General features: G+C 51.4%; 1 protein-coding gene across 2 annotated transcripts in view; it reads left to right on the top strand.

The window, feature by feature from the left end:
* ZNF609 (zinc finger protein 609) overlaps positions 1–19,910 on the top strand; it is a 123,577-nt gene that overhangs the window by 73,815 nt on the left and 29,852 nt on the right. For both annotated transcript variants that reach the window (XM_054041736.1, XM_054041738.1), the window contains exon 3: positions 12,563–12,788. In XM_054041736.1, the coding sequence (XP_053897711.1) occupies positions 12,563–12,788 (226 nt within the window). The remainder of the gene's footprint in view (positions 1–12,562; positions 12,789–19,910) is intronic.

The following is a 19,910-nucleotide window of genomic DNA, read 5'->3' as shown; positions in this document are numbered from 1 at the left end:
ACCAGGGCGAGTGCTGGCTGAACCCGGAAGCCAAGAGGTGCTCCTGTTTCCCATCAGAAACTGTTAAAACTCTCCTCAGAGCAATGTGAGTTCTTCACCAGCCCATCAACTGACTGTCTGCTTCACTGAGGGTGTGTCTGCATTGGGAGTTATTCCTGATTAACTCCCTGGGTGGACGCTCTTACTTCCCCATTCCTGCTGCTGTTCTCAACTTTTGCTCTCACCTGGCAGGAGATCTCTTCTATTTTTAGGCTGATGGTGTGGTCTGCTCGATAGAGCTGGTGACATGGTGTGAGCATTGCTACCATGGGTTCTATCCCTGGCTTTATTGCAGGCCCTTACACTAGGGAAGAGTTTGTGCTTCGACAGAGTCTGCCATCTGGTGTTCTCAAAGCATTGTAAGCAGTTTCTACTCTGCAGGGGAGGAACTTATCTCCACTTTCCAGCCCAAAGAGGGGAAGTGACTTTCTGAAGGTAACAGCAACTAAACTAGGAATAGTTTTGCCCCTAGTGTAGACAGGGTTTAGCACCATTTAAAAACATGTTAGTTGGTCCCTAGGGGAGCATAGTCAGCCAGGACCAACCAGCATTTTTAGGAGTATTAAGCCCCTGTCTACACAATGTATAAAGGTTTTGTTGTTTGAAAACATTGTTATGTTTAAACACACTTGTGAACTTCCTAGTCTAGCTGGGGCCAGTGAGTCAGTGCCAGAGGCAGGGATAGAACCCAGATCTTCTGGTCCCCAGCCCTGTGCTCTTACCTTAATCCTAGCCTGCCTCTCTAATAGAATGTGTGCTTCTAGGAACCTCTGAACCTCTCTGCTCACCGGCCCCCCACCCCCATCCATTAGAAGGTGTGTCTGCATGCTGGGAATCACCCCAGAGGATGGGCATCTTCATGTTGGAGTGTCCTAGACACTGTGTCCAAGGACAGGTAGTGTGATATGGGGTAGGATCTGTCATATTGCCGCCCCACTGACAAATCACAGACTGGCAGCTAGAGTAGAATCGACTGCCTGTGTTAAATACTGAGCTGCTCAGGGGGTCCTACTGCCTTTGCCAGGCTGTTTCCTGTGATCTTTCAGCGGCTGCTCGTAGGTAGGGGATGGCCCTTCCCCCATCCCCTTCTTTCAGGTTTGAAGGGCTCGGGTGTTCTTCAGCTAAGGGCAAGAGAAATCGCTGGGTGGTACATAGGGGCTGGAATGAGGAGCAACAGGATACAATGGAGAAATGTAGACTCTATATCAGGCAAATCTGCCTGCTGGGGGGATGGTCTCCCCATGGAAGGATCTGGAGCCCCTCCCCTGGGACACTTGGAACAAAGCGAGAGAGACAGGGAGTGTAGGGTGTTGGCACAATCCAGCACTGGACATGGGCTGATGCCTGGAGGATTGAGTAGGTCTTTCCTTTCTTCAGCTCCTGGAGTTGATTCTGGCAAAGGACAATTGTTAGATCCCAAATTCAGAGGAATCATTGGTGGCAGGGATGGCTGTTCACATCCTCTGTTCACATCTGCTCCACACCCTCAAGGGACAGCTCCAGTGGAACTCAAACTCGTAGATGTGCTTGGAGAAGAGCTTCCAAGTCATATGGTCATGGCCAGGGCTGTTCCCCTCCCAGCTGAGGCGAGGGCTTCTGTTAGACTTAGCTGGCAAGATGGAGAAATGCTGTGAAGCTGTTGAAGCAGCTTCCATTCTGGGCAGCAAGGGGTCACCTTGCCAGGCTGCTGAGTGCTGTCTGAGCTGAAGCAGAGATGTGGCTGTCACTGATTTAGAAGCATTTGATGCCTGATCCAGTCAGAGAGTCTTTCCACTGACTCCAGGATTGGACCCTTGGCACCAGCCATTCAGCAGTGCTGCCACCAGGAAGTCCAAACACCCGCCCTGATGGTTGCGCACTGGTTGGGTTGTAGTTAACAGATGTGTCCCCCAGTGTGACCATGCCGCTGTTCCCAGTTGCAACCAACCAGCACAGCAGTCCTGTGGCGCGATCCCTGGTGAGGACAGTGTGATGCTCACGCACGCGAGTAAGGTGGCATGTTGTGGAATTGCTAGGAAAGGCTTTGGCTTTTGTGGTTGCCTCATCTCCTACTGTTGCTGCTAAGGCAGGTTTTCCAAGGTCTGATCCCAGCCTCCTGAAATGTCTTGCCGCTTCTGACGAGTAAGAACATTGGGTTCTGGTGAGGCTATTTCCCCTGGTCTTGTGTTGCGCTGCCCATGGTATGGAGCCTGTAAGATGGGCTTGGATTGTCTTTGTTCGTGTATCTTGGGGTGGTGGAGGGGATCTGCTTTCCCTTGGGAAAGTGGAGCTGTTTCCTTTTGGAGTAAGAGGAGGTTTCTTTGAGAGTAACTTCCTGTGTGTGTGGAGCAGCTTTGGCCAGCTGCATCTGCACAGTACAGTCAAGCAGCTGCCTCTTACTGGGACATGCACAGAGAGAACTCTGTCTGTAGAATGGGTGACTGTGTTGTGTAATGGTTATAGTAGAGGCTCGGGAGTCCTGTGTTCTATTCCTGACTGCCACTGACTTGCTGTGTGACCTGCGGCAACTTCCTCTTTGCCTCAGTTCTCCCATCTGTATAATGGGGATAATCCCATTCCCTCTTCTAAAGTCCTTTGAGATCCTAGGACCAGAATGCTACATGTTAATTGCAAGCTGTTTCTTTTTGTTACTAAGGTTGTTAGTGTGAAAAGCTAAGTCTGTCCTAAGATCTCATCCACTCCTGCTGCTCCTGACATGCTCAGAAGGGGTTGCTCTGCACAGGTTGTCAGAGCAGGGTTCTAGGTGTGCAATAACTGTCCGTTGCAGCTGATCTCTTAGAGATCTTGTCTCCAGAGGTGAGCTGGGGCTCTCAGATGAGCTCCTAGTGAACAGATGTGCAAGTCATCAGACTCACCAGGACCATGGGCACAGCACTAATGGCCCTTCTTGTGGGCTATCTCCATAGAGATATCTTGGAGACTGATCCCTCGTCTGCAGGTGGCCTGTCTGGGGAGGGGTATTGGTGTGTGTAGAGCCAGCAGGCAGTGCTGTCTGAGCTTGCACCAGTACCAGCTGGGTGAAGTGGAGGGTTACGACTCCCTTTTGCACAATAAACAAGAGCAGAGTGTTGTAGAAAGAAGGACCCAGGGCACAGCAGAGGGAGCTCAGCAGGAGGTGGGGATAGGGAGAGCTGGGGAAATGAATGCAGCGGGGGAAAGACCTTTCCCAAACTCTTCAAAAGCTGGTGAGCTAATTCTTGTGCTTCCCTCTGAACCAGGCAGAGGATGTGAGGAGTTGTCAGCCTGGTGGGGGATGGGAAATACAAGCAGCCTCTTGCAGGCAGGGCCCTATCATCATCCATCAGCTGCAGAGTTAATGGCCTTGTTGATGGGAGATGCTGTGAATCTCAAGCAGTCTGAGGGATTCTGGGGTGAGAGCAGGCAGTGACAAGCACAGTGGGCAGACTTCATCCAGCAAAGCCTGTGCCACAAGAACAGACGCAGGAGCAGGGAGGCAGAGGCTGAGCCTAGGTTCTGCGATAAGGTTTTTCTTTCTCCCTCCCTCTGTTTGTAAGGGAAACAGCCAGGTTCCCAGGTGCAGTGCAAATCGTAACCATCTGGATTGGTGAGCTTAGCTTCTCCATTACAGCACGCTGAGGAATTTAGAGCTGGCACGAACACTGCTTGTGCTCTACCTGCTGGGAAAGAAATTCTGACTGCTCCCCCTTCCTGCGTTCGCTTCTCCTCCCTGCTCAGTGCACTCGGAGCAGAACATGGCAGGAGCTGGAGCAAGTGCCCTGGGTTCTGTGGTTGCAGTGCTGGGCTAGCTACCGGCACTCATTGAGCAGATGTTGTGTTCTGATGTCTATCATATTCATTTGGAGAGCAGTATTGAACTTTGCTCCATTTGTGGCGGTATTGGCATAAAAACGGCACTTTTTCTCTGACTCTTCCTTGCTGTGGTGTTTACTGCTTCTTACTACAGAAACTATGATCCTCTTTTGGAGCAGCCACAGTGAAATCTGCAGCCATTACAGACTCTGTTAACAGGCTTTGTTGCTGTTCAGTCCAGTTTTTAAAAACTGCATTGGAGCTCCAGCATTGCTTGTTACAGATGTAGCATAGTAAGGATATGCCTTGCATACTTGGAACATTTAAAAACTCCTGCCTAACATCAGAACTGTGCATGCTTTCAGGGTTCATAGGAATGTCTGATCCTTTTTGGAATCTTGCTAAGTTCTAGGCTCATGGTTGTCTTGTGGCAGTGAGTTCCACAGGTTAATGATGTATTTTATGTGTGTTTAAAATAAGAGGAATTTTTAAAAACACTTCCTTTCCTTTTTATTGAATGTCCCATTGCTTGTATATTGAGAGAGGGTAAACAGAAACACCTGATCTACCTTTTCTGTGCCATTCATTATCTTGTATAACTTCTATATTCTTTTCAGAGTAGCAGCCCTGTTAGTCTGTATCCGCAAAAAGAACAGGAGTACTTGTGGCACCTTAGAGACTAACAAATTTATTAGAGCATTATTCATCTTCTTTCTGAACTAAGCAGATCTACCTCTTTGGTCTCTCCTTGAAGGGCAGTCCCTCTAGGTCTCTACTACTCAGAAAATTATGACAATAATTTACAAAATTCACAGCACTGAAGCTTCTCCATTCTTATAGCAAGTAAATGATAAACTCTTTTGGTTGTGATAATTATATTTAAGGTTTCTGGCTTTATACTTAAGCTGGAATTTATTGAGAAGATCTTTCATTTGGGGAGTGAGGAGAAACTGTAATTCTAAAACAATAGATTACACCAGGGTGACAAATCTGTCACATTTCACTCCTGAATCTCTCCACCCCACCCCCACAGGGGATGGGAGACCATCAGGAGCAGTGTATGAAATGCCAAGAGGACGGGGCTTTCCAGTTATCACCTCCACCATCATGTAGCCAGCAAGGTTTCCTGTCCTTGTGGATCATGCGGAACTTGTGTGGCTGAAGTCCCAGTATTCAGTGTGCAGATGGTATAGATTTGGGGATATAAAATGTATGGGCAAGAGGCTTGTGATCTGTGCTCATGGTGCACAGGGTTCCTATGTAGGCATGGGTGAAAGTGTTCACAGCTCTGGCAAATAGTGAGAGCTCTTTTCTCTCTGAAGATCCCCGTACCATGGGTTGTGAGAGCTCTACTGGCACTAACCACCTCTGCAGGTGGGACAAGTCACTGCATCCTTCTGTGCCATGATGCCCCAACAGGGTTAGCATTAGTGATGACATTGCTCTTTTTGGCTGGGTCAAAATAGAACATTACGCTTGTCCATCAGTCCATGAGGTGTAATGGCCTCTGCATGCATGGCGTCCAAGGGCCACGGGTTAGCCTGCCTCCGTGATGAGTTCTGCAGTGACTGCACCACTGTTGTATAGTCAGGCATGAGCACTCCCAGAAGACACTATACTTTACTGGCATTCTGTGGTGCTGACAAGCTTTGGTTGGCTGCTTTCTTGTTAGGATCTGGTGCTATTCCAGCTGCAGAAAAGATGTAGCCAGAAAACACTAATGAGGATTTATTGCACTCACGTTTAGCTCCATGTAGGGTGAGGTTCTTCTCCTGGAGTCTTTTAAATACTGCTTTGAATGATCTGTCATGTGCCTCCCAAGTGTGTCAGGCATCCTCCCTGGGGTCTGACTCCAGGGCTGCCTGGCAAAACCTGCTAGAGTGTGCTCTGGAGCACATAGGCAGTGGAACAGGTGCCAGCATTGAGTCTTCTGTGTGCTGAAGACCAACATGCATTGACAATATCATAACATATCTTCGTGTTGTTGATAAGCAATGTGGAGGTTAGGCTTGGAGTAGACTCTGGTTCCTATTTGAGGTTACTGATGGTACCATCCACAGTGGGTGGAGCTACCACCTCCCAGAAGACAGCAGTGTGGGGGAGATGAATGTCGTCACACAGTGTGACTCTCTGGGCTCTGAAGTTCTCATGGTTGGCGATATCCATGGGCTCTGTGGAGGAGTCCATGTGTCCGGTGGCATGTGAGCTCAGAGTGGAAGCCTCCGAGCGCCTCGGTTTGGGTATCACTGGAGCAGTTGGTCAGTGGTAATTGCCACGTGTCTGGAGATGTTTGAAACTCCTCTGACAGTGTGAAGGGATGCGAGTGCTGAGGCCCTCATCTCTGAGCCAAGATCCAGCAGTGCCTTGCACAGTAAAAACACTGCTTTAGCGATGCTCGTTCAGTCTGGGCCATTACACGTAATGATGCTGGGAATCCATAGAGGGGCTGTCTTGCTGAGCTATGGTTCAAGCTGCTTCTAGGCATTGTCAATCTGAACACTGATACTGACTCCTGAATCAGCACCTGGTGGGGAAGTGGCAAATATAATTCCAAGCTTCCATTGGCTGGAACATATGGCGCTGTGCATTATATATGCATGGGCTGCCGGGGCTGGAACGAGTCATATCGTGAGTTCAGTCTCCCAGATTGTGTATCTGAACCAGGCGTGTGGTCTGGAGAGCCTGTGTTCTCCCCAGAGCACCGTGTTATCTGGAACCTCAGGGTTCCGGGGTCGCGGATTGGCGGGGAGGGCTCTCTATGCTGTGAGAAGCAGCGGTGTGCAGTGGCCAGCCTTGCAGCAGGATCTACAGATTGCTGCTCTGGCGGGACCGGATGGCTGTCCCTCCTGGTGATGAGCGGGGTGATTACAGTTCCAGCATCCTGCCCGGAGAGAGCCTGCATCTGCCTTTTGAATTGCAGCTTGCGTTGTGTTGATGGATTGCTGCATGTTATCAATGCCTCCTGCTTGTGGGTCTGACGCTCTAGCAGCACGGGCAGCGGGTGTCTCAAAGCCGTACTGTGTTCTCTGTACTGACAGGCTGCTTGCCCCAAACCTTCCCCTCCCAATCTCTTCACCTGAGTGTCACTTCACACCTGCTGCTCCTCTCCTTTCCCTCGACTCCCTCGCCCCCTGCTCTTTTCTTTGTATGTGGCTGATCCCCTCCTCACTACACCCACCCAAAACAAAGATTGGGAAGTACAGTAATGTTTGCCACCATCCCAGTGTTCACTGTGCTTGTGTGTTCCACCCTTCCCAGTCTGTCTGGTCTGTTTAGACAATATTGTCCCATTGTTTCCTTGGACTCCCTGGTCCATCGGCCTGTATCCAGCTGTTGTCTCTTGTCTTATACTTGATCCATAAGTTCTTTGCAGCAGAGGCTATCTCTTTGTTTTGTGTTTGTACAGCACCTAGCACAGTGGGGTCCTGGTCCATGCCTGGGGCTCCTGGGTGCTATGGTAATACAAATATTAAGTAATCATGTGCAATTTAGGACAATCTCTGATCTTAGCTCTGGCCCCGTCCATGTTAGGAGACTTGCCGATCCTGACTAGCTGGTCGTGGTTGGTGTGTAGTGTCTCACTTGGCTTTTGCTGTGTTCAATGCTCTTCTTGGAGTCGGAGGATTCTCTGAGGCTCTCTGTTGATGAGGAGAGTAGGTCATGTTTAGAAATGTCTTAGCTAGTTCCTTTTACCTAACTGGTTTGGCACACTACTGTAGCCAGGGGGTTAACACATGTTAGCTGCTGTAGTGCTGACCACAACCAGCTATCTCATTGAAAATGTGCTAAACTCTGGTTATGCTAGTGTGTTAACATGTGTTAACACTACCTATGTTTCTAGTGTAGACATGGCCCAAGTTTCTTTACTGACACTGCTTAATCGTCTCCAGTGTCAGATGTCTCAGACCTGTTGCCCTGAAAAGTGCCATCACACAGCTCACTTTCTGGTGTTACCAATACCTTTAATGTCTGATGCTATCAAGAAATTTCCAAAATTGGCTTGGTGTTTTCTGTTTGGGTCAATGTGATGTCGGGGTCAGGTATTATAATCCAGCCTTGATGTCAGTCCTGTTTGATTTTTGTACCATATACCTCTGTTTCTCCAGGTTTAACTAACTGCTGGCCCTTTAATGTGAATTATGTTAAAGACACCACACGGTAGCATGGCTGCTGGAGGCATCTTGGCATGGGCTCAGGATGGCAGACAGCTGACTTCTGTGCACGTCCAGAGATGTCTGGCCCTCCCCGTGTCAGCACCTGGCTGGAAGTTCCCCTTGCAGAGGGGTTTGGCATGTTGTCTGTGTGTGGTGAGCAAGGCACCAGAAACACCACCACTTTGCACTGGTAGCGTGTTTCCAGCAGCATGTCTGCTTTGAGCTCTAAGCCTGCTGCCAGGGAAAGGTTTCAAGATCCTTCCTTAATCCCCCAGTCCTGTTCTAAGATTTCTCTATGATCCTTGCAGCTTCTCGGGGCTGCATTTTCTGTCTTGTTTTCTCCATTCAGCAGCCTTTGTGTGATTTTCTGGGTCAGCTGTGTTACACTCTGGTGACTAAGACAAGCGTCTGAAGTTCCTGATGTTGGAGAAGAGACAGGGCTCTGGTGTTGTAAACACAAAGCGGGTTCTTCATTGTGGCTGGTGGACAGACACAGACTCTACCACTCTCTGGCTTGCGCTGGGGAGTGAAACGTATGCTGCACGGCTATCACCCAGGGACTGTCTAGCGCCTCGGCCCCGGGAGAGCAGTCGTTGAGCCCACAGACGTTAATAGCTTTAGCCTCAGGACCCCCAGCAGGCAGGATAGTATTAGCCTCCCTGTACAGAGAGGAACTGAGACAGGCTTTGTTACATGGTTTGCGTGAGGTCACACGGGGAATCTGTGGCTGAGCTAGGAACTGAAGCCGGATGTGAGTCACATGCCGTGAAGCCTGCCTTAGAGGACCTGCAAGGTTTGTTATCTGCATCCTCACTCAAAACTGCCAGGAGTCTGAAGGGGGCTTTAAAGTGGTTGCTTAAGGGGTGTGCATGTTGGAGTGCTACCTAATGAGCATGCTTCCTGCTGCAAGTCTCCCTGCCTGGAGAGCTGCGTCTAGAACCGGACTGGCTGGTGCTGAAGTGCTGGCCTTGTGTTGGGGGTTTGATGTGACTAGCTGAAGGGGAGAGAAGCTTGCAGTCCTGGCTTTGCATGGCCTTCTGCTTGCTGCTCACAGTAGGGCTGGCTCCAGCTGTATGTGGCTCTGAGCCTGGGAGGAGATTCATGGCTAGTGACATCGCTGTGCTCAGGAGGACACTGTAATTACTTCCCATGGTGAGACTAATGAGTGCCTGGCTCCTTCCTTTCCCACATCAGTCTCTGTTCACAGGCTGTCTGCCTGAGGCTTGTGCAGTGACCAGCAGGCCGAGCCTCTCGCCTTGTGTCGGGCTCGATAAAAGATGCAGGATGAAAAGCCCTGTCGCTGGGAGATAAGACACAGGTGTTAGGTGAATTCAGGGATTGATTTGTCTCCAGCGCTGGCCCACTTCTCAGCTCTGTTCCAAGTCTTCCCAGGACCCGGCTGCCTGGCTGCCAATCGCCTTGCTGGAGGGAGGCGTTGTACTCTCTCTCTCCTTTGCCTTTGTGGGTTTTTCTCTTTCTCTCTCTCTTCCCCCTAATCTAAAGCTGCTGCCCCTCCTGGTTTCCCTTTTCTCCGGATGGCTGATAAATAAGGCTTCATTGGTTCCAGTACAGAGTGAAATATGAAATCCCATAAAGCCACCTCGCTTATTAGATGGGTCTCAGCAAACTGCTTATTATGCACTGTGGCATAACGCAGATTACAAATGTGCCCAAACGATAATTAGCAGAGCTGGAACTGTAATTAAACACGCCTGTGCTGCACTGTGGTTTCTGTTGCAAAGTGGAAGGAAGCTGAACGGTTTCAAAACCCACAGGTGCCCTTCCTTTCCTCTGCCACACAAACAAGCGATCAGCCACTGCTCCCAGCGCTGACTAGCAAATGACACTCGGGGCTGAATGCTTCCCCACCTGACGCTCCATTTCTGCTAGTCCTGCGCTGTCAGCCAAGTTGTGTCAATTGCACATGGTTCCTCTCCAGCTATTTCACTGCAGGGGACTGGCATTAATTTGTAAATGGATGGGAGTTGGAGGCAGTCTCTTTGCTTGTGCTTGGGGCTCAGGGAGAGGGGTTTTCTGGAGCTGTTTGCTTTCTTGGTCCCTAGCGATTCTCAGGGTCTAGTTGTTTACGTGAGATTTGCTGAGGTGCCGAGTGAGGCCCCCCCTCTGTACATGTGGCTCCGATCTGCCCCAGTGAGGATCAGCGCCCCCTCTTGGGCAGGGAACTATGTGGAAGGCAAAATTCTTTCATCTCCGATCCTTCAGGGAGAACAGGCCCAAGGGCAGCGCCAAAAGGGGCTTGGACAGCACAAGTGCGGGGTGTGGCAGTCTCTCCAAAGGGTTGTCTCAGAAATGAAGGCCAAGGACCTGGATCCTGAGGGATTTGGTGCTGTCAGCAGAAAGCCAGGCCTTCTGTCAGGGGAAGCCCTCTGCCGCTGAGTGGGGGGAGACGGTAGCTCAGTCACTACGGAGGAAACCTTGGGGCTGTCTTTAATGCTTATCACATTGGATTCGCTTTGATGGGCTGTTCAGAGGAGACTGGGACAAGGAGCTGACTGTAGGCCAGCGGCGCTTTGCCCTGTCTGCTTTAGTAACATGGGCAATGGCAAATCCATCCACCCAGCTTCTCCTGCCAACATGTGGTGAACTGCTACATTTTACACCAGTGCTGCCCACTGCCTTAGAACACCCCTTTGCCTCCTGCTCCTCCAGCATCGGTGGCACGAAGCTTGGCCCCCTCCCCTGTTCAGCCTGGGGACGCCTGCTCCTGAGAATTCAAGGGGGCTTTTCAGACTGCTTGTTGCTAATGGAGTTGCAAATGTCCCTGAGGTGGGACTTGGGTGTGGGGAGATGCGGGAACTTAGGCCCCACAGCAGAAGTCATGTGGAGTGAGGCTGGGCCTGATATGGCAGCTGAGGTTCAGTGTGTGGTATTGTACTCCAGCTAACAGTTTCATAAAAAGGCAAGCTTAGCAAAGGTCTCTCTCTCTGTGACAACAGGCAGCTAAGGATAATGTTTTGGCAGCTGTTCAGGGTCCAGAATTTGTCTCAATGGGAGTCTGAACATTTTGTGGCTGTTGACAGTTGAGTGCCACAAATAGCGATGACTTTATGGTTGGTAATGCCGGTAGGGCCGTCCCCAGCAGGCAGGGCATCTCCTGGCAAGCAGCTTGGAGACCTCTTCTTCCTGCCTCTCTGGGGCTGAGGACAGAGGGAACAGCCAAGCTTCCCATGGTTCTAGCTCCAGGGCTGTGCCAAGCAGCAGGCTTGCAGGGGCATCTCCTGGCTAGTTCACTGCTGGATGCTGTGGAGGTCTGTCCCAACTCCCGGAGTGGCTGCGTTGCAGTTTGCTAGCTTGCTGGTGACTTGCACGGGAGTGGTTTCCTTAGTGTCTGCTGCTGCTTTGAGCTGCTCAGCATCTTATCGAGATCAGAAACCCTACCCCCGGGGAGGAGGTCAGAGCACAGCCCAACCAGCCAGCATGGGTAGTGCTGCAAATCCCCATTGCAAGGGTACGGTTGGAGGGCTGATTGAGTGTGGGTGGGAAGGCTGCTTTAGCTGGTGGGAGGTGAGAAAATGAGCTGCGCTGACTGGGCACTGGAGACACAGGCTATATATCGAAGCATTCCTTTGGCTGGCAGTCTGGACAGGGCTCTGAAATGAATCAGCCCTTTGACTTTTCTCTTCTGTCACACGGTGCTGGACCACGGAGCGTCAGCTGGGGTGACTTTCTAACCTGCTCAGCCATCTGAGCAGGCTGCTTGCATAGCCGAGAGGCTGTGAGCCTGGTTTACTGAGTTGGGGGGTTGGGGTGGAAAGGGCCACAGGGTTTGTCTGTGCTCCACCCAGTTCAGCTGAGTTCTCTGCTTTCCATGCAGACCTACCCCAGCTCTGGCACTGAGGAAGTGACTTTCATGTGCGAGAGAAGCAAGATGGCTGGGTTTCCTCTTCAACATGAGAAACCCCCTGGGTCATCCCAGCAGGGCTCTGGTGCATGGAAAGCAGAGGTGTAGGGATTAGTCTATAAACAGGCAGGGAGGTTGCTGGGGGTCAATCTGGCCTGGGGTAGAGCTGGGGAGAGGCCATTGGGATGGAACAGGTATCTGAAAGCTGCCAGCTGCCTCTCCTGCCTTGCCCCAGCCAGCCTGGCAGAATTCTGTGATTCCTTCTGTCAGATCCAGGGCTGCTTTTCCGGGTGTTGACGTTCAGGCAATAGCCAAACCAGATCAGTCGCCAGGCAGAGTGACTGGCTGGCTACGGGAGACTGGGAATCCTGTGCTGGAAAGGCTTTTCATCATTGAAAGCAGCCCAGCCAGAGGCTCTCCGGCAGGGCTGAGGTCCAGCAGGTCTCCTGCTGAGGAACGTGGGTGGGGCCTAGACTCTGTTTGTAAAATGCTGTCCTTGCAGTGGGCCGTAGTTTATAGGCATATCAGGGCTGGAAAAGACCTATTAAGTCCTAGTCCTGTGATGGAGGATGGATGGGCTGTCAACCTGCTCCAAGCAAATAGGTCAAATGGGAGAGTGGCAGGAGGGGGGCGCCCTGATTTGTGTTCTCCAGGAAGGCAGGACAACCTTGCTGGTGTTTGCTTTCTCCTTGGTGCTCTCCCCAGTGGTCACTGGTGTATTTCTCCTTCCCCGCAGATGGAGTCTCCAGTCTCCACGCCTGCAGTGTTGCCCTTGCATCTCCTGGTCCCAGTTGTCAATAATGACATCTCATCGCCATGCGAGCAGATCATGGTACGCACTCGCTCTGTGGGGGTGAACACCTGCGATGTGGCATTGGCTACCGAGCCAGAGTGTCTGGGTCCTTGTGAACCTGGCACCAGCGTCAACCTGGAGGGCATCGTCTGGCAGGAGACGGAAGATGGTAAGTGCCTTTGGAGAGCTTGTCTTTCCTCTTCCACAGTTGGATTGTTGTTTGTCATACCGTTGTGTTTATTGCCAGGTGCGCACACACTGCTGCATCCCCAGCACTACCCTTCCAGGCCTAGGAGGGGTGAGGTATTCTTGGAGGACTGTAGCTGGGTTGGGAGGAGTTCAGAGGGCATGTCTCAAGGGTCACTTCAACGTGTCAGTCTATACAGCAAATCCAGTAACAGTAAAAAGTGTGTTCCCTTAGCCCATAGCCCAGACAGGGAATAGAAACACCCAGCGCCCAGTAGTGTCGTTGTCACATGAATTAAAGCAGATAAAGAAGGGAGCGCACCAGGCTGCCTCCCTCTTCCAAACTGAGCTTTGTTCATGTTCCTGAATCTCTCCCAAGCCCACACGTAACCAGCGAGGCAGCAGGAGGCTCTTGCTGAGTAACTGATCCAGTCAAGCTCTCACAACAGGCCCTAGAGGAGATCAGGGTTCCAGGCCAAAGGAGCCTTTTTCAGCTGGGCGCTGATCTGGTCTTGTGTTCAAGGCCTGGCTTTGTGTTCCCAGTTCATGAGAGTTGATGAGGTTTAGCTGCTGTTGGACCCCTGCCAGCACCTCTGTCCCAGGTTATTTAGGGAGCTCAGAGCACAGATCTCTCCAGGTATGAGAGGCACAAACCTGTGCTCGTCCCTGAAGTTGAGACCAGTTGTCGTCATGAGCTCTCTCCACAGCACCATGTGCCTCTTTAACTGCCTCTGTAGGAGTGTGTAAATCTGGAGGCTGTGAGGTGAGCACAGACCAGAGCAGTGTGTGCGCGGCATCCTGGTAGTGCTGTGGGTGAATTCAGCTTCCCCGCAGCTGCCATTGTTTAATGGGGCAAGGGAGGGTGCTCCAAAGGCAATGCAGAGGTGCTTAGAGAGGAGAGCCATTGGCGAGCCAAGGGAGTGGGCTTGGGCAAGCAGACCTTGCGAGACCCAGGGTGTGCATTCTCCTCAGGCCAGGTGCCAGGCTGGCTGAGTGATGGGATCGGCACCACCTTCTCTTTATGGTCTATTCCTAGTTTAGAATTACTACCTGTGTGCACAGGAGCAAGTCCTAAGGTACCTGCCCTTTTCCTGACTCCCTCTGAATTGGCTGTGTGCAGTGCTGGGGATTACTTTTCCCGCGGGGTCTGTGTATTGAAAAGATCTGGAAGTAGATAGCCCACTGCTGTGTTTCCCTTGCATTTGCTTGGCTCAGAACATTCTGAATTTGCCTTTTTGAAAGTGGCCTTGTAGCTCATGAAATACAGGGGCTATTCATGTGAACACCCATGAAATGAACGTTGGGTGAATGTCACACAACTAGTTACTGAAGGAAGCACCAGAATGTGGCTCCTTGTTGGAAACTCCTCAAGCTTCAAAATTGGGTTGGAGAGTACAGAAGACCATCCTTCTCTATGAGACTCCAACTGCCTCCTGCTTCCCGGGAGGCTGGAGGTACCTTGCGAATATCCTTTCATGTGGCACATCTGGTCCCAGCTGGAACTGGGATGTGGGAACAGAACCCAGAGGGGGTGGTGGCAGCACTTAGTGACAATCAGATGCCTCAGAGAAGCTCATTCCTAGAAATGGACACCCCTGCGTCTGCTCCTCCCTCACTAATGTCTGTTGGGGACTGCCGGGGGCATAGGTAGTGCTCTTGTGATTGCTAGTACAGAAACTCCCTTGGTTGGCTCAAATGATCATTACAGCTTAAACCTAAATCTCCATAGGCAGGGGTTCGCTGTGGCAGTTCAGCCAGAGGTTGCTTGTTCCAGTGTTGCAGGCAGAGGTTACAAGCCACATCTACAGCTTGTGTGTAATTTTGCTGGAGTTCGTCGCTTTGTGTCAGTCTCCAGTACATAAAATGATACATGGGCAAAACCAGTTCTGTGCAGCCCTCAGTATCGTGTAAAGATCATGGACTGGGCCCAATTCCCCTACCATATTTTTCAATGTGTGATTGGCCCATGGCCAAATGGTGCAGCTACAACTGTGCAGCTTATTAGTATGGAGCATATTCCCACTGGGATGAGAGCGAGACCTGAAGCAGTTGGGAGAGGGGAGCTTTGTGGGGTGTCACCTTAGAGCCTGAGTCCCAGTGGGGTTTGGCCAGAGCGCTGAGGCAGGAAACCATCTGTTCCGTGCCGCTCCATCCCCTCCATGGCTTTCTGCTCAGTTGTGTGGTTGGAAAGTTTCATCAGATTCGTGGCTAGCAAGGAATTGGAAGTGGCTTTCTCTGGTGCACCTGAGGAAGGAGGGAGCAACTATGTTGCAAAATTAAACCCCGGAGGATTCCTCCTTTCTCGGCTAGTGTTGCTGGTGGGGAGGAGGAAGCAGATACAGACCTTGGGGCCTGGATTGTGGAAGTCGGTGTGTGCTGGTGGAAGTCTGTGCTTGCAGCTGTCAGTCTGTGGCATAGCTAAAACTCACTGAGAGTGCGTGAGCCAGCTGTGCTGCTGGCTGCCCTTTCCACTCTGTGCTCCTAGGATTGGATTGGGGAGAACTGCGGGAAAACATAGGGCTTTATGCTGATGAGCCCTGCTTTTGGGGTAATTTTAAAGCACTAGTCTCTGTTGAGTGTCCAATCAGCTGCCTGCCAAGGTCTCACTCTGTGAAGCAGACTTGGCAAACAGCCTTCGCTTCCCTCCAGTCTACCCCAGGAGTCTGTGAGCCACTGCCTAGTCCCCACACGTGTACTCTGTCGCTTTGGTCCCACGTATCTATGCCGCAGTCATTGCCTCACATTTCAGAAAAGCCGCTGTGCCTGCAAGGCCTGGAAGAAAAGCGGCTTGGCTGCACTGTGTGTAAGATCTCTTCTCTCTCACCTACCCCAAACTTATTTCCTGTCTGCCTGTAGGATCATGATCCTCCCCCTAGAGTCCCAATGTCAGGCTCTTGGTTCCTATTAGGGATGTAAAAGGTTAAATGGTTAACCAGTTAACTGGTAAGCATTAGGCTTACCGTTAACCAACCTTAACCGTTAACCCCAGCGGCCCCGTGCCAGCCAGAGGAGCCCAAGCCCCCGCCGCACCAGGCCAGCCGGAGGGACCTTGGTTAACGGTTAACCAGTTAAATGATATAATTTTGATAATTTAACCAGTTAACTTTTTTTTTTACCGATATTTACATTCCTAGTTCCTATAGAGGAGCAGGCATCTTGTGCTAGCCCTATTGTCAGCCTCTCACTCGAGATGGACTCTTCATTCAGATCAGGGCCAAGCAGGGCTTGACAAACCCACTCACCAGTGGTAAGTAGTAACCTCTTTCCTGGTGGGTGAGAGGGAATTGGGGGAAGCCAAGGCCATCAATTTCTGCCAAGTGTAAGCTTTCATAGAAAAGAGAAAAATTAGGGATACTAGTAAAGAAAACCATTCCAGTGTGTCCTGATGCAGTGAGTTCCTGAGTCTGCCGATAGCCCCGGTGCCTCTGCTGCTTCTCAAAGCTTTCCCCAGGCTACAGCAGCATGAAGCTGACAAGACTGGTTAATTCACTGCTTTTGAGAGCCTTGGGAGCAACCATGAAACTGACAAATTGGATCTCCCACTCTTGTGTCAGGAAAGCTGTGAGCAGAGGCAGCGCTGGAGCTATTCACAGGGGAGGGGAACATAAAAAGAGTCTGGAAGCAGGGTTGAGTAGGGAGACCACCAACTTCACAGCAGCAGCCAGGAGGTTGAGGGAGATTAACCCACCCTGCCCCATGAATAGTCAAGAGGCTCTGGGGTGGAGAAGGAACAGATGAAAGCTCCTGAGTTCTTCCAGGGTTCAGAGGAGGGAAAGGCCTGATTGCTACCCACAGCTCTCAGTGAAAGCTGCTGCAGCAGGCTGCCTGCTCCATACAGATGGCCACTTTCTACTGCACTCATTTCCAGTCCTCTCTGATTCAGGCTTAAACAACTCCTTTAGCCTCAGTGCCTGGTATTTCTTTTTCGCTCCCCCTCTGTTCCATGCCTCTCCAGTCTGTGCAGTTCTGCAGCCTGTCTGCCTGTCCTTCCACATTATTCCTTTTTTGGCAACTATTGTTTCAGATTTTGCCTTGGAGGCATTCTGCAATTCCTGCTGCTTGGCTATTTTTAGTCTGCAGTAATTCAATGAACTCTGCAAAGATTCTTCTCAGCCTGGCTCCTGCCGTCAGGAGCAACGGCTTTGCTGCGAGGGCTGTGTACCTGGTATTCAGGGCTCAAGTCCTGTTGTCTCCGCTGGCCAGTCCCAGTCTTCAGTGCAGTGCTCCCGTCGTGTGTGTAGCCAGAGAAGAACTGACTAGAACCTCTTTGGATGAAGCTCTCCCTAAGAACACACCCACTCCACTTCTGTCCCCTGGCCTCAGCCCACAGTGAAAGGGTGTAGGGGCTCTGCTGTAGGATTATGGCACACGCCTTGCTTACATGATATGTGAGGCTAGGGCTCGCAAAATGCCCTGAATGCATCTCGAGTGACTGGTCCGTGACCCCAGATGTCCCCAATGGTTAGAGGGAGCTCTTGCTCCCCTGCTGGTGGGTTGGGCAGCACCTCTCTCTCTCTTCCCCTTTTTATTTGCTTGATTAATTTTTCTCCGCCTCCCGCCTCCGCTCTGTGTTTGGTGTCTCTTCTTTAGTCCATCAGTGCTGATGCTGCCTTAGCCCTGCCCAAGTGGAACTCTCCCGCATTGACAGTTTCACTTTGCTGCTTGGGAAGCGCTCTGGGCTGCAGTAGCACCCATGGTACCTGTGCTTAACTCCCAGTAGCCACAGAACGAGGGCGGTGCTTTTACTGTATGTCTGAAGCTAAAGTTCATAGCTTAAAATATCAGCCCCACATTTAGCTGATTGCAGGAAGTGTGTGATGTCAGCAACGTGGCTCTGTGACAGGGAGAGGGGTTTATTGCAACATATGAACTGGTGTTCCCAGCTTCCTTGCACTGTTTCCTGAGTGGGGTTGATAGATTCGTATGTGCATGGGCTGTTTTATGCCTGGATAAAGACTAGTCTAACCAGGCACAGGACTGAAAGGGCCTTGCTTCCTTAGCTTAACTGCTAAGCAGTTACTCCGGGGAGAGATGGCCTCTCCTGACATCCGGTGAGCAGCACTCAGGCTGTTTCAGGCACTTAAACCCGAGACAGAGGTGGAGAGAAGCTCCTAGCAGGATCACTGAAGCCTGCTTCTGTACTTGGGAGAAGCAGCCAGGTGTTCCCTCCCCACAGCAGCTACAGAACATTGTTTGCTCTGAGTTCACTGTAGTCCTCCTGAAGAAGCTGTCGTGAGTTCCCAGCACTGTACACTTGTGGATTCTGACCCATGCCTTTCCCAAGTGAGTCTCGGGGCTTGTCTACACTTGCAGCACTGGAGCTATGCTGCTGCCATGCTGTGCTCCCATAGAGTGAGAGATGGGTGGAAGGCTCTGACCTGGTGTGTGACAAGTCCCTGGCAAACTGGCTTTGCATCGGACTTGTCCCTCGGTAATCACTCCCACCTAGGCCTTCCTGCATGCTCAAATCTCCCGACTGCATGTTTGTCCCTCCCAGTCTGAGCTGCTTAACATCATATAGTGCCAACCAGGCAGAAGGAATTTGGGCTCATCCAGTCACATAACTTCCTTCTTCCATTCCTGGGAGCTGTGTCTGCAGCCTACCACTGAACTGTCTGGGCGCTGTGTGCATGAACTCGTGGCTGGAATAGACTTTCTGTAGCATCTGGGCAGATGATACCTGCCTGCCTTGGCCACCTCTGGGAAGGACAGCAGCAGGCACACAACAATGGAAGGAGGAGGGGATGTTTTGGCTAGAGCAGCCTCCCCTTCCAAGGGAGGGCATTGCCTCTCCCTGTCCTGTGGAGTCAGGAAGTTGCTTTTTAAGCGCTCATGGAACTCCTGTATCAGCCCAGAAGGGTAAAAGTTGGTGTCAGCCCTGCTAGAAGGTAACCCTGGGATTCCAGGGGCTCGGAAGTTTTACAACTGATGCTTAGACATTCAGCCTCCCGCTCCACCTAGCACTGGCAGACACAGCCATCGCGCTGTAGGAGAGCGGTCCCTAGGAGCCCTCTGAAAGAGCTGGAAGAAACAGATGCCTGGCAAAGCAAACTAGGGCCTATAGCAGGCCGCTGAATGGCCATAGTTTACTGGCCTCAGTGTCCCTTGGAAACTCTTGGCTCGGGTTCATCCCTGTGATTTTAGCTGTGTGTGACACAGCACTCTGCTCCCTGCTGGTTGTACTTCCTGGGCTCCTCACTCTGGGTGACCCCTCTTTGAATGGCGGCTGCCCCTCCCTGCCTCTCTCGCCCGCCCCAGGAATGTGTTGTGTTAAATGCCTTTCATGGGAGCAGCTGTCTTGGCAGTTTCCTTAATTCTGTTAGGTGTGATTCCGATCTGCCGGAGCTATTAACAGATCTAATTATACTGGAAAGCAGTGCTCTGCTTGCTGCCTCGTTAGCTGCTGGGTTTCCTTTCCCTCTCGCTTTAATTAACTTCACCTGGAGTGGAGTGCGCCAGCTGGGCAGAGCCTCCTGGCCCCCACTCACCTGGATGTGATGGGCATGACCAAGCCAACTCCCGCAGTTTCCCATCCCAGTGCCATGGCGACTTGCCGTGGAAACACCTTAGCCAATAGCAGCTTCATTTTGAGCCAAAACAAGCCATTGTCTGACATGCAAACCTTCATAGCAACAAGGCTCACCTCATGGCAACAGCAGCTGCTGCACAAAGGAGACTTCAGAGCTCTCTCCCTGATCTGTTTGTTCTGAGGGACAGGATGGGGGCTGCTCAGAGAGGGATGCAGAGGGCTTTGCTTTCTCCCTTGGCCCCTGTTTATTGTAGGTGGCGGTTCTGTTGATATTAGAACGGCAGTGGCTCCAGCAATACACCTGGGACCCAGGTTTGAATCAGTGCTGCTCCTCTTCCCGGGGCTCTGATGGCAGGGCAGAGAGCTTTAGGAACCAGCAACGCAGGCCGGTGCAGTCAGGAATACAGCTGCTTACAGGGAGTAGTGAAAAGCTGCAGAGCCCTTGCTCGGAGCAGATTGCAAGGATGTGTAAAAACGTGTGTTGTTCTTCTGTGCCCCCACCTCCTCTCTGACCAGACATGCACCCTTTCCCCTCAGTACAGAATGTGGCTCCTCGGAGCACCTTCCCACTTCTTG

Source organism: Malaclemys terrapin, chromosome 10, assembly GCF_027887155.1.
Source record: "Malaclemys terrapin pileata isolate rMalTer1 chromosome 10, rMalTer1.hap1, whole genome shotgun sequence".
NCBI lineage: Eukaryota > Metazoa > Chordata > Testudines > Emydidae > Malaclemys > Malaclemys terrapin.
The sequence above is the reverse complement of the archived record's forward strand: the minus strand, read 5'-3'. Positions and strand labels throughout refer to the sequence as shown.